This window comes from Lontra canadensis, unplaced genomic scaffold (assembly GCF_010015895.1).
Source record: "Lontra canadensis isolate GAN:19392208 unplaced genomic scaffold, GSC_riverotter_1.0 scaffold111, whole genome shotgun sequence".
NCBI classification, from domain to species: Eukaryota; Metazoa; Chordata; class Mammalia; order Carnivora; family Mustelidae; genus Lontra; species Lontra canadensis.
Window position 1 is genome coordinate 2,378,256 of NW_022631105.1, and position 11,578 is coordinate 2,389,833.

General features: G+C 63.9%; 1 protein-coding gene across 2 annotated transcripts; it reads left to right on the top strand.

Moving 5' to 3' along the window:
• The first annotated feature begins 340 nt into the window (after positions 1 to 340).
• Positions 341 to 10,003, top strand: SHH (sonic hedgehog signaling molecule). Of its 2 annotated transcripts, none has more exons than XM_032840275.1 (3): positions 341 to 979; positions 6,053 to 6,314; positions 8,943 to 10,003. In XM_032840275.1, the coding sequence occupies exons 1-3, from the start codon at positions 680 to 682 to the stop codon at positions 9,752 to 9,754; spliced, it is 1,374 nt and encodes a 457-aa protein (XP_032696166.1). In that variant the 5' UTR covers positions 341 to 679; the 3' UTR covers positions 9,755 to 10,003. The 2 variants fall into 2 exon arrangements, with proteins under 2 accessions (XP_032696166.1, XP_032696167.1); XM_032840276.1 differs by lacking the exon at positions 341 to 979 and adding an exon at positions 1,882 to 1,925.
• Positions 10,004 to 11,578: the final 1,575 nt, after the last annotated feature.

Sequence of the window (11,578 nt, forward strand, 5' to 3'; positions counted from 1 at the left end):
AAGGGAGGGGGGGTCTAGACTGTCCTTTAAAACTTAAGTTGGTTTTAACTGAAGCACCTACCATTCTGGAGAAAGGGAAGGGGGAACGCACGCTCCGCACAAAGCAGGGGGTAAGTGGGTGTTATCCTAAGGAGCGTTGCCTCCTCCCTCCCGCCCACCTTTGTCTCCGGAAAGATTTTTTTTTTTTTTAACTCAAAGACTTCAGGTGAAAATAAAGCAACTGCAGCAGCAGAAAAAAAAATTTAGTCTTTTTTAGGGTTAACTATCAGAAGACAAGCTTGCGCTGCTTTGGCCAATCAGATCCGCCCCTGCTGGCTATAATATAGCACGGAGGGCAGCCTGTCTCGCAAGCTCTCCCGGCTTGCTACCATTTAAAATCAGACTCTTTTTGTCTTTTGATTGCTGTCTTCAGCCCCAACTCCGATGTGTTCCGTTATCAGCGACCAGCAGCCTGCCGTGCCAGCCCCCGTCTGGGTGGGGATCGGTGGCCAGTCTCCCGCAGCCGCGGCGGGCGAGGTTATATAGGAAGAGAAAGAGCCAGGCAGAGAGCGAGGGAGCCAGCAGCGAGCCGAGCGAGGAAGGGAGAGCGCAAGCCCCGGCGCACAGGCACACGCGCTCGCACCCGCGCACACAGCCCCGCGCGGGGACGGCGTGGAAGGCGCTGGGCGCCGCGGACAAGATGCTGCCGCTGGGGAGACGTCTGCTGGCGGTGCTCGTCTCCGCGCTGCTGCTGTGCCCGGGGCTGGCGTGCGGACCCGGCAGGGGATTTGGGAAGAGGCGGCACCCCAAAAAGCTGACCCCTTTAGCCTACAAGCAGTTTATCCCCAACGTGGCTGAGAAGACCCTAGGGGCCAGTGGAAGATATGAAGGGAAGATCTCGAGAAACTCGGAGCGATTTAAGGAACTCACCCCCAATTACAACCCCGACATCATATTTAAGGATGAAGAAAACACAGGAGCGGACCGGCTGATGACTCAGGTAGAAACCCAGCGCCGGGCGCGCAATGTGCTGCTTTCACGGGGGGGCTGTGTGTGAGCAGCCACTCCGACCGAGTCTGCGGGCTCCTCCCGGGGACAGCAGGGCGACTTGGCCCTCTCCCTCCCCACCCACCTGCCCGCCGCCACCCCTGCCTCTTCCCCGAGGGGAGCGGAGGTGAGGGGTCCAGCGGGAGAAGTTTAGGGTGGGGTGGGGGTCAGGGTGGCAGGTGTGTTCCACCCGTGGCCCTGATTTGCACTGTCCTGCTGGGATGGCCTTCCCATCCCGCCCCAGCTCTGGCTGGTAACTTGGGGAGACCTCGGCTCTGGGGGCATCACGGCCCTCCCGACTGGGAATGGGAATGACGGGAGGGGGGCAGAAATCCCCCTAAACATAAAGTGGCTTCCAGGTCACTGTACAAATGCAGCCTTGGGCAGGAGACCGGGGAGCTCGCGCCTTCCTTTCTCCACTGTGCTCTCCTTTCCCACCAGCACGCCCACCCCGCCGCCCCCCACCAAAGACGCCCAGTGGGAAAAGCAGGGAGGCCGTGCTGACAAAAGGCAGGGGCTCCCCAGGCTCCGCCTGGTCCCTGAGTGCCTCGCGCAGCTCCACTCCCGGCGCACCCCGGGCAGCGGTGCCCATCAGAGTGTGAACGTATTGATATTTCTTTAAGGATGCGCGTCCATTCTCCCGGGCCGCGGTCCTTGAGGGGAGGGACTTAGAACTTCCCGGCGTTGCATCACTCGGGCCAACCTGCGGGCACGCAGCGAGGAGCGCCTCGGTGTGAGCGGGAGGGGGCTAGGACGGAGCACCCAAGCCAAACTCGCGCCCCCCTCCCTCCGCACTTCTGCTCCAGCCTTCCGGCTGCCAGTCTCCCCGCCAACCCCAGACTTTCTGAAACTCCAGGCACGTATAACTGAGCTAGAAATGGACTTCCTGGCAAATATAGGTCAACATCCTTTTTATTGCCCTATTAAAACAGCCAAGTCCTATCTGCGGGGCTCGGAGCGCACCGCAGCTGACGGAGCAGCGGCGGCGGGGCGCAAGGACAGGGGAGGGTGGGCGGGGATGGCGGGGCGGGGAGCCCCCTCCGGGCCGCTCGCGTCCCAGCCGGATTGGGGCGGCCAGGCCGGACGGAGGAAGGAGACGCGCAGCCGCCCGGAGCGGACCGAAGGGGCCGAGGGAGCGACCACCGGGTCCTTATCGGCCTCCCCCTCCCCGCGCTCGCATCTGCTCGCGACCACCTTAAATCCGGCCGCGAGTGTGGACGCGCGCCTGTGCCCGCGAGCGGCGCGAGCGACAATGAACTCCGCGCAGGCCGCGGGGCGCCGGGGGCGCGGCCGGCTGCGGGGACTTCTCCGACCTGGGTCCTCTCGCTGCCCGCGCGCGGGGGGCGGCCTTCCCGGAGTCCCTCGGAACCGGGGGCAGCGGGAGGCGAGGCCGGGAAGGCGGCGGGGCGGGAGGCGGGGGGCGGCGGAGGTCCCGGAGCCCGCGGGGTCGGCGTGCGCGCGGGGCCGACGCCGGCGAGGGGCCCCCGGGTCCCGCCGCAGGTCGCGGAGCCGCGAGCGCGCGGAGCCGCGCACCCCGGCGGCCGCACCTCGGCGCCCCTTCCTCCGGGGCGAGCGGTCCCCGCGGCCGGGCTGCGGCGCTGGGCTCGGGCCGGGGCCGCGGGGGCTCCGACGGCCGGCACGGTCGGGGTCGCCGGGGGCGCAGCGCGGAGCCTCGGGCCTGGCGGCCCCGCCGAACCCCCGGCCCCGGTCCCTCTTCCGGCCGCCCGCCGGGGACCCACGGCCGAGCGACCCCGCGCCGGCCACTGTGGCCGCGGCGCGCGCTGGCAGCATTTGAACTTCTGACCTTCTGTCAACTTCCCTCAGACGAACGAAACGAAAACAAATACTTTTTTTCCCTTAGGCAGTGGCCATTCCCATTCCCAGCACAAAAGGACGGGGGAGGGGCAGCCGACGTGGGGGTGGGGTGGGGAGAGCCGGGCCAGAATCGTATCGCGCACCCCGCAGATGTCCCCTGAAAACGCGGGTGGCCGGTGGGGCGTGCTGCCCGGCGCCCTGCGGGTCACCCTCTCCCGCCCTCGCTTCTTCCCGGGCTCTAAGGGTCGGGGCGGGGGCGGCGGACCGGGGGTGAAGGGCAGGGCCAGGGGCGAAGGGCTGAGGCGGGAACGCCTCCCCGGCCACCGGAGCTCAGCGCTCCTCGGGGACCTGTTCCCCCGCTGGCCCCACACTTCACACCTGCACCCAGCTTCTGCCCTGGGGGCGCGCGTCCCTCGTCCCCGGGCTGGCCGTCCCTCCGCGCCTCTCCTGTCTGTCTCTCTAACGTGACTGCCGCCCAAGTCCCTCAACCATGGCAAGACCGTCCCCGGTGGAACTTTCAGAGCAGTTCTGGAACGCAGGAGCTCCTGGTTAATATTAACTCGGAGAGGGGGAAGCGCAGACAGACACGCTCGCCCCGCAGGCGCGGGTGCCAGGCGCGGGCGCGGCGGCCGGGGGTTCCGGGGGCAGGAGGCGGCCGCCGGGGCAGGGCCTGAGGCCCGCGAGAGGGACAGTCGGGGACGCCACGCCGAGTAGATTTCTGTGTGCGTGGCCGGCCCGGCGCTCAGTGGAGGGTTCGAGGAGGGTGTTCCTGTTTGGATAGGAGGGGTCCGCTTTCCCAGAGTGGGGGCAGGGGCGTGGAGACAGGTGTGTGGGCAATGGGGGGGTCTCCTTTGAAGTTGGGACACCCCTCCCCCGCACTGGGAAAGCCTGGCGGCCGTTGGCGGTGACAGTCCTGCTCGGGCTTCTGGGCACGGGGCGGCTGCGGAGACCGGGGAGGTGGCGAGGGCTCAGACGGGGGGGTGGGGGACCACCTTGGCCTCCGCCTCCCAGAAGCCCGGCCCGGCGGCCCCGCTGCGCTTGACGGTGGCAGCACCGAGCCGGGCCGGATTCGCGGCGCACGACCCAGTGAATCGCTGGCCGGCCTGGGCCCCGCGCCTCTCCCGCCGGCCGGGCGCAGAGCGTCCTGCAGGCACCGGGCCGCGGCCGCGCCACGCCTGGGGGAGCCCGGGAAGGGCGCGCGGGGAGCGGGGCGTCGCTCGGGCCTGGCTCGGCCTGGGGCTCCTCGCCTGGGGCCCTGCACCTCGTGCCCTGGGGGCGCAGCTCCGGGCGGTGGGGGCCGGAACGTGGCCTCCCCATCCCACCCTCCCCTCGCCAAGCTGCCCCGCGGAGAGCGGTGGAGGCTTCATGTGATCCCCAGAAGAAGAGAGCGGGGCTGCCGCGGGGCCCGGGACGCGGGCGGTGTGCGTGCGCGTGTCGGCGGAGTGCGCCTGCGCGGCCGGCCTCCCGCCCGGCTCGGAACTGACCCTGGTTTACTGATTGATTTTCATGTAAAACGCGTTCAATCCTCAAGATGACCTCACTTAAACTCTGCCCATCTGACTTTTTTATTATTATTGTTATTACAGAAGATGCTGGCGGGCCCAGAAACCTTGCCAGCGCCGACCTGTTAGCAGGGCCGCCCCCAGCCGCCGCCCCCCCCCCATTTGTTGCATGTTTAACCCTACAACCGTATGGCCGGTTTTTATGGCCGGCCAACGCACAGCGCTTTCCTGTTGCGCAGTCTTCACCGCCCCACGAAGCGCGGACAGCAGCACCAGCCAGAGCTCCCTGCCCGCTGGGTCGGAAACCCCCAACCTGCTAGTAGGGTCCTCCACGGAGTCTTCCTTCCACCCTGCTTATGGGGTTCCACAGCCCTGGCGGGGATCAGCCCTACCCTCTGCGGAGGTCAACTTGAAGTTGTCCTGCTGCCCTGGGTCTGGCTGTCCCGAGAATACCCCTTCCTGGTCCCGCCACCATTTCCCTCCTTTGAATCCCGCACCCCAGCACCACTGTACACTCCCCGGTAGCGAGTTAGTGCAAACACACACTCGAACTTGCCACGGCTGCTTTCTCTTGCATCCTTCTCCGAATGTGGCCCGAGAAGTACAGGGGAGGCTCCCCCAACCCGAGTTCCACTCGGCCCTCGCCTGTGTCCTGCGCACTCAGTGTTTCTCCGCCAGCACAGCCCCCGCAGCTTCCTCCTGGGTGGGGTGGGGGGTACTCCCCAAAGGTTCTGAGGCCTCGGGCCTCTCTGGCTCCCCATCCCCCACCCCTCACACCCCACCCCCTCCCGCGCCCTCCCTTCCTTCGCCTCTTAAGTTTGCTCTTCAAACTTGCAGGACGCCATTCTGCTCTGGGGCCAAGAAAACAAGGGGGGGAGGAAGGGAACAGGTTAAGGAAAACAAGAGACACAATCAGACCACAGAAAAGCCCAAGAAAAGAGGGCTATGGAGAAAAGGAATGTGGCCGTCCAGATAAAGAATGTCTGTCGTCAGGCCTGGCCCACACTGAAAATCATAACTCACCTGCTTGCCTTTCACTTGGGCCCCCTCCCGCCCCCTCCCTGTGGCTATCAGCTTCCCACCTCCCTCCCGCCCTTAGGCGGGATCCAGGGCTCAGATAGGCACAGGGCGAAGAGGGAGGGTCCAGAGATAACCCAAGGCTTCTCATTTTGTAAGAACCGACCCGCCGGTTCTTTATTTCTCCTAAGTTGCACCCTGGGCCTCTCTCCAGCCTCCTGGTGAGGGAGTTAGGCTGGGCCCAAGGGTGGAGCCTTGCCCAGGTGTGGAGAAATGGGGCCACGGAAAGGGGTGGGAGGGGAGTGGAGGGCATCTCTGGGGAGGAGTGAGCCATTTGGGGGGGGGGAGGGCAGTGCCTGGCAGGCCCTGCATCACTGTCTGAGACACACGCAGTTTACTTGTCTCAAAAAAATGTCATCTCCTCCTCTGGCCATGCTAGGATCTCTGCTGGCTCAGATCTGGAGACAGGCCCTCGGTCCCTCGACCTCGAGAGGACTGGTGCCTCCAGCAGACGCAACCCCGCCCTTGCCCCTAGTGCACCTCCACCAAGTGAGCTGAGCGCCTCCCAGGCCTTGTCCCCCTACTTGTCCACGGAGCCCTTATCCTCAGGGACTGGGTCAGGCAGACCATGTGGGGACCGGGGTGGGCGGCAGACCCAGGACTAACGTCTGCGGGGCCCCTTCTCTCCGCAGAGGTGTAAGGACAAGCTGAATGCCTTGGCCATCTCGGTGATGAACCAGTGGCCCGGCGTGAAGCTGCGGGTGACGGAGGGCTGGGACGAAGACGGCCACCACTCAGAGGAGTCGCTGCACTACGAGGGCCGTGCCGTGGACATCACCACGTCGGACCGTGACCGCAGCAAGTACGGCATGCTGGCGCGCCTGGCCGTGGAGGCCGGCTTCGACTGGGTGTACTACGAGTCCAAAGCCCACATCCACTGTTCCGTGAAAGCAGGTGAGGTGGCGGGCCCAGCCTTCCCCACACCCCCACCCGGTGCCCGCAAAGCCTCCCCACCCACCCGCCTGACAGCTCCAGAGCTGCCCCTGAGTCGTGGCCATGGTGCTCCACGGTGGGATCCAAGGGCAAGAGACAAATGCTTGTGGGCTGGGGGGAAGCAGGAGGGGCAGGGAGGGCTGGAACCGGGGGATAACTCGTGTGTCTGGTGTGGGGTCGCAGCCTGTAGAAGTGGGGAACTGCCCCTGCCTTTGAGCTGCAGAGGCCTGAGGGGCTCCAAGCCCAGCCGTGGAGGGCATGTGGCTTCCTGAACCTCCCCCCACCCCGTTTCCGGAGGCTCCCCCCCTCACAGGTGGTGGAGACAGGGAAGATGGGGGAAGGGATCTTGCTGGGGCACTGGTGGCTAGGTCTGGCCTAGATCGTTCCTCTTGTTTAAGGCTTAAGAATCAGCCCAGGAGGGTCTGCCCAGGGTATAAGCCCCTGGCCCTCTTTCCTCCCTGCTGAGGGTCTGTGGACACTAACCTGACACTAACTGGCCGGCTAAGCCTCTGGGGAGAGGCCTGGTGGGAGGTACTAAACGCCGTGGCTCCCGCTGCCAGCATCTGGAGGCCGGGAGCCGGGAGCATCTGTCCTGATTAGGAGCCCGCTGGGTTGGCCTGAGCCGCAGGCAGGGGTCAGGAGTAGGATGGGAGTCTGCCGCTGCGGGCAGCCGGCCCTGTGCTGGTGGCTTGCCTGGGCCTACACCGCCACACGCTGTCGCTGTCGAGAACAGCCAGCCGGGAAGGCTTGGCACCCACCGCAGACCTCCCAGCTCCCAGGCTCTTTCTGCGGATCTCTCCGTCTTCCCGCAGAAGCTGGTGCATTTAGCAGAGCAGTTCCAGTGAATTTCGGAGGCACCGGGCCTTCCCCGCAGCCCGCCCCCCGCCCCCGTTGCCTACTTGTCTCCTAAACTGTGTCTTAGCAGCATGTGTTAGTAGAAAAACACTTTCAAGGCGTCAAGACACACTTGGTAGGGAAGGAAAATAGTGGTTTCTTATCACAACAGAAAGAAAAGGTGTGGATGGGGCGGGGGGCCGGCTGGGCTTCAAGCCAGAGAAAGGGGGGACGGGCAAGCGGTGTCCCCACTTCGCGGGGCTCCGCGGCGGGAGGCCTCCGGATGCGCCCTTCTCGGGACCTCGCGGTTGCGCTCCCGGGGCGCGCGGCCCCCTCCTGGGCCAACCTGCCCGCGGGGTCCCCCTGGCGGGGGTCCCTAGAGGTGTCCTCGCGAGTGAGCAGCGGTAATCCCGCGCGGGGACCGGGATTCCGGGCCGGGGAGGGCAGCCCCCGGGGGGGGGGGTTGCAGAGCCGCTCATCGGCATTCGGCGCACGCGGGCGGGGCGCGGGGCGCTGCGTGTCAAGCAGGGTCGTGCGACTGGACGACTCGGGCTCGCCCGCGCCCCGGGTCGCATTCCGGGGGGCGCCGGCGGGCCTCCAACGGCCAGGCCCGCACTTCATGCCGCAGAAACCGATGAGAAGATTAAAAACCCTCTGTAATTCCGGCAGAAGATTCTCTCTCGCATCTCTGTTTGCGGAAAGCATGATCCCGGAGACTGGAATGCGGAGCCCTCCCCGCCCCTCCTCCGCGGCCCCCGCTCCCCGCCCCGCTCCCGCCATTGTCCTCGGACGGGGAGCCTCAGAGCGCGACCGAGGGCTCGGGAAAGCGGGGAGTCCGGGGGCCTTGAGAACCGGCCGCTGCCCGCGCTCGGAGCAGGCCCTGCCATTTAAAATTCAAATACGCGTCCTGAGAGCCGGCGAGAGGTCTGGCTGTGCAAACAGAGCTTGTGGGGCCCGGCCTGGAGAGCCCGCGCGCGGACCGCGGGGGGCGGGGAGGGGCGCACCTGAGCAAATAGGGAGGGGGCGGCGAGAGGGGAGGGGGAGATGGAAGTAGCCCCTCTTCCAAGAGTGTCTCCCGTTGATTGCCGAGAGCGCGACAATGCTGGGCCCTTCGTGGGATTTTAATTAGAAGATCCACACAAGCCCGGGGTTTTCGCACCTCCGCCGGCTCCCTGGAATGTTTGTCCCGTTGCTACAACGACCACAGCTATTTTTCACCCCGCCCCCCGCCCCCCGGTCCCCGGCAAGCGGCCGCACCAAGGCCCCCGGCGGGGCTGGACGCCGGGGGGCGGGCAGGCGACGGGTCCCCGCGGCTCAGGCGGGGTGCGGGGCGCGCGCGGGAGCGGGGCGGTCGAGGGAAGGAAGGAGGCGCCCCCCACCCCGCGCCCGAGGGAGCTCAAGGAGGCTTCCGGCGGAATCCAAGTGCAGAGCAAACACCCTGCGAACTCAGGGCGAGGTCGGGTGTGCGCCGAGCCGGGGGCTAGGGCGGGAGGAGGGCGGAAGGGAAGCAGTGCAACCGGCCTCCCGCCGGAGACGCCAGCCGACCCTTGTCGCGGCCGGTCCGCCCCTAAGAGCGCCGTGGAGGAATGCGTCTGCGTCTGAATTTTGTCACCGAGACGGTGGGGCTGCGGGAGCGAGGCCGGCCGCACCCGCGGGGGCTCTGTCTCCCCGGGGCCGCGCGCCTGCCCCACTCGTGCCTCCCCGTGGGCGCTGACCACCCCGTCCCCTCTTCTCTCCCTCCTCCGACCCCCGCAGAGAACTCGGTGGCGGCCAAGTCCGGCGGCTGCTTCCCGGGCTCGGCCACGGTGCACCTGGAGCAGGGCGGCACCAAGCTGGTGAGGGAGCTGCGCCCCGGGGACCGCGTGCTGGCGGCCGACGACCAGGGCCGGCTGCTCTACAGCGACTTCCTCACCTTCCTGGACCGCGACGACGGCGCCAAGAAGGTCTTCTACGTGATCGAGACGCGGGAGCCGCGCGAGCGCCTGCTGCTCACCGCCGCGCACCTGCTGTTCGTCGCGCCGCACAACGACTCGGCGGCCGGGGAGCCGGAGGCGCGGGCGGGCGCGGGGCCGCCGCCGGGGGCCGCGCCGGGGCGCCGGGCGCTCTTCGCCAGCCGCGTGCGCCCGGGCCAGCTCGTGTACGTGGTGGCGGAGGGCGGCGGGGGTCGCCGGCTCCTGCCGGCCGCGGTGCACAGCGTGACGCTGCGCGAGGAGGCCACGGGCGCGTACGCGCCGCTCACGGCGCAGGGCACCATCCTCATCAACCGGGTGCTGGCGTCGTGCTACGCGGTCATCGAGGAGCACGGCTGGGCGCATCGGGCCTTCGCGCCCTTCCGCCTGGCGCACGCGCTCCTGGCCGTGCTGGCGCCCGCGCGCACGGACCGCGGCGGGGCCGGCCACGGCGACGGCGGGGGCGGCGGCCACCCGCCCCTCCCCGCGCCGGGAGCGGCCGACGCGCCGGGCGCCGCGGGCATCCACTGGTACTCGCAGCTTCTCTACCAAATAGGCACCTGGTTGCTGGACAGCGAGGCCCTGCACCCGCTGGGCATGGCGGTCCCGTCCAGCTGAAGGCTGGGGAGCCGGGGAGGGCGCGGGGGCGGGAGGGGCGGGCGGCGGGGGGCGCGACAGCGAGGAACAGCAAAGGACACACGGAAAAGCGCACGGAATGAGACTTTAATTATAATAATAATTAATAATAATAATAATAAAGTAGGACAGTCCAAAGTAGACTATAAGGAAACAGAGACCCCGGGAAGTTTTGTCGTTGTGCTTAGTTTATATATATTTTTTGAATTTTTTGGTTGTTTTATTTTGGTTTTTTTTGTTGTTTTTTTTCACCTCTCCTGGCTATTTATTTGTTTGGTATGAATAGATGTTTTAAATAATATGAACCGGACCTTCAAGAGCCTTAAATAGTTTGTTTCTCGGATAATTTATTATTATCATGTGAACTGTACTCACGGGGGAAAGATTATTTTGTGAGGCCAAGCGACCCGCTCAGAGTCTATTTTTCTACACGTCCCTCGCCCTAACTTTCAGAAAGCAAAACTCTGCACTCCGCACTCCTCCTTTCCACGCCTGCTTTTCGGCAAGAGTAAACTGAAACATGCTTCATGGGGGTCCACAAATTATATTTTTATACACAGAATTGTAAATTAGATTTTTTGAGAGATCAATACTTAACTGAATGACATTTCATTTTTGAAATAGTGTAAAATATGAAAATATATTATTTTAATTTAACTAGTTTCCAGTGTAACAGCCACCTCCTGTATGTCTTCAAGGGTTAATATTTGCTCCATCATTTCCATTTTGGCCATGTTCTTGGAAGTCAAGACTGTTACACACACACACACACCGTTTTTCTTTTTTTCTCTTCTTTTCTTTTTTTCTTTTTTTTTTCTTTTCTTGGACAAACTGGAAGAACTCTGTTATTTTTAACTTCAAAGAATTTATTAGAAAATAATATTTTTTAAAAGCGCACATAGTGATAAGCCCACAAGAATGGAGCCTGTAGTTTGTACAGAGAAAAACAAAGGATGTTTTTGCATTAATAAATTGAGAAATTACTGCTGTAAATTTACTAAAATGTATTTTTGAATATTTTGTAATAGTTTTATAGAAATAAAATGTGCCACGCACAGACTGGTTAGTATATAATAACTAAGAACTCCTGTTGCAGCCCCGTTTTCTTTTCTGTTCTGGCTTCTTTGTCTGGGAAACCTGGTGCTGACAGGAGTGCCCAGCGTGACCTTTAGATGTGTTGCTTATACTGTGAATTCAGATCAGCTTAAGTAGGAAACCAAAGTAGGAAACCAGACCAGCTTGTTTATTTCCACCGCTGGAGAGACCTCAGCTCTGTTCCTGTTTGTCGTGGGAGCCTGTCTGGGCGCTCCAGAGGCTGGGGTGCTGTGTGCTCCATAGCCGTTCTGCTCTCAGCCCCCAGCCCTGAGCTAGCGCAGCCCGGAACTCTCTCCCCGTGCTCCATGTACTTGTCGGCAGACCTCGTGCCCTCCCCTGGGTGGCCCCCACTTGGAGAGCCTGGTCCTCTGGCCTCGAAGGGAGGAGGCCCCTAACTGTTTTGTGAAATCCGGGGGTGCCATTTCCAGATGGGTCCCCAAGGAGAGGGTCAAGTGTTTACCTTCTCTGAGCCCCCCCGGGACCCTCGTGGCAGATCCACTGAGAAGCGCACATTCTCCACCTGCTCCCGGGGGGGGGGGGGCCCGCACCCCACCCCCGCATTCACAGCTGCTCGTCTCTGGGCTGCTGGGGTCCTTGGGCCACGTTGGTGTTGTCGAGTCCAAGCCGTCTGTCTGGAGTGGTTGTTCGGTGTAGACTTTCCTCCCTAGGGCACGGTCCCATTTTAGTGGACACCCTGTGGCTGGTGCCCTA

What these genes read in the sequence shown, in the direction of transcription:
- SHH (XM_032840275.1), top strand. Translation starts at nt 680, where the DNA reads ATGCTGCCGCTGGGGAGACGTCTGCTGGCGGTGCTCGTCTCCGCGCTG. An exon ending in CGGACCGGCTGATGACTCAG is followed by an intron (nt 980 to 6,052) that starts GTAGAAACCCAG and finishes TTCTCTCCGCAG; the next exon opens with AGGTGTAAGGACAAGCTGAA. An exon ending in CCACTGTTCCGTGAAAGCAG is followed by an intron (nt 6,315 to 8,942) that starts GTGAGGTGGCGG and finishes CGACCCCCGCAG; the next exon opens with AGAACTCGGTGGCGGCCAAG.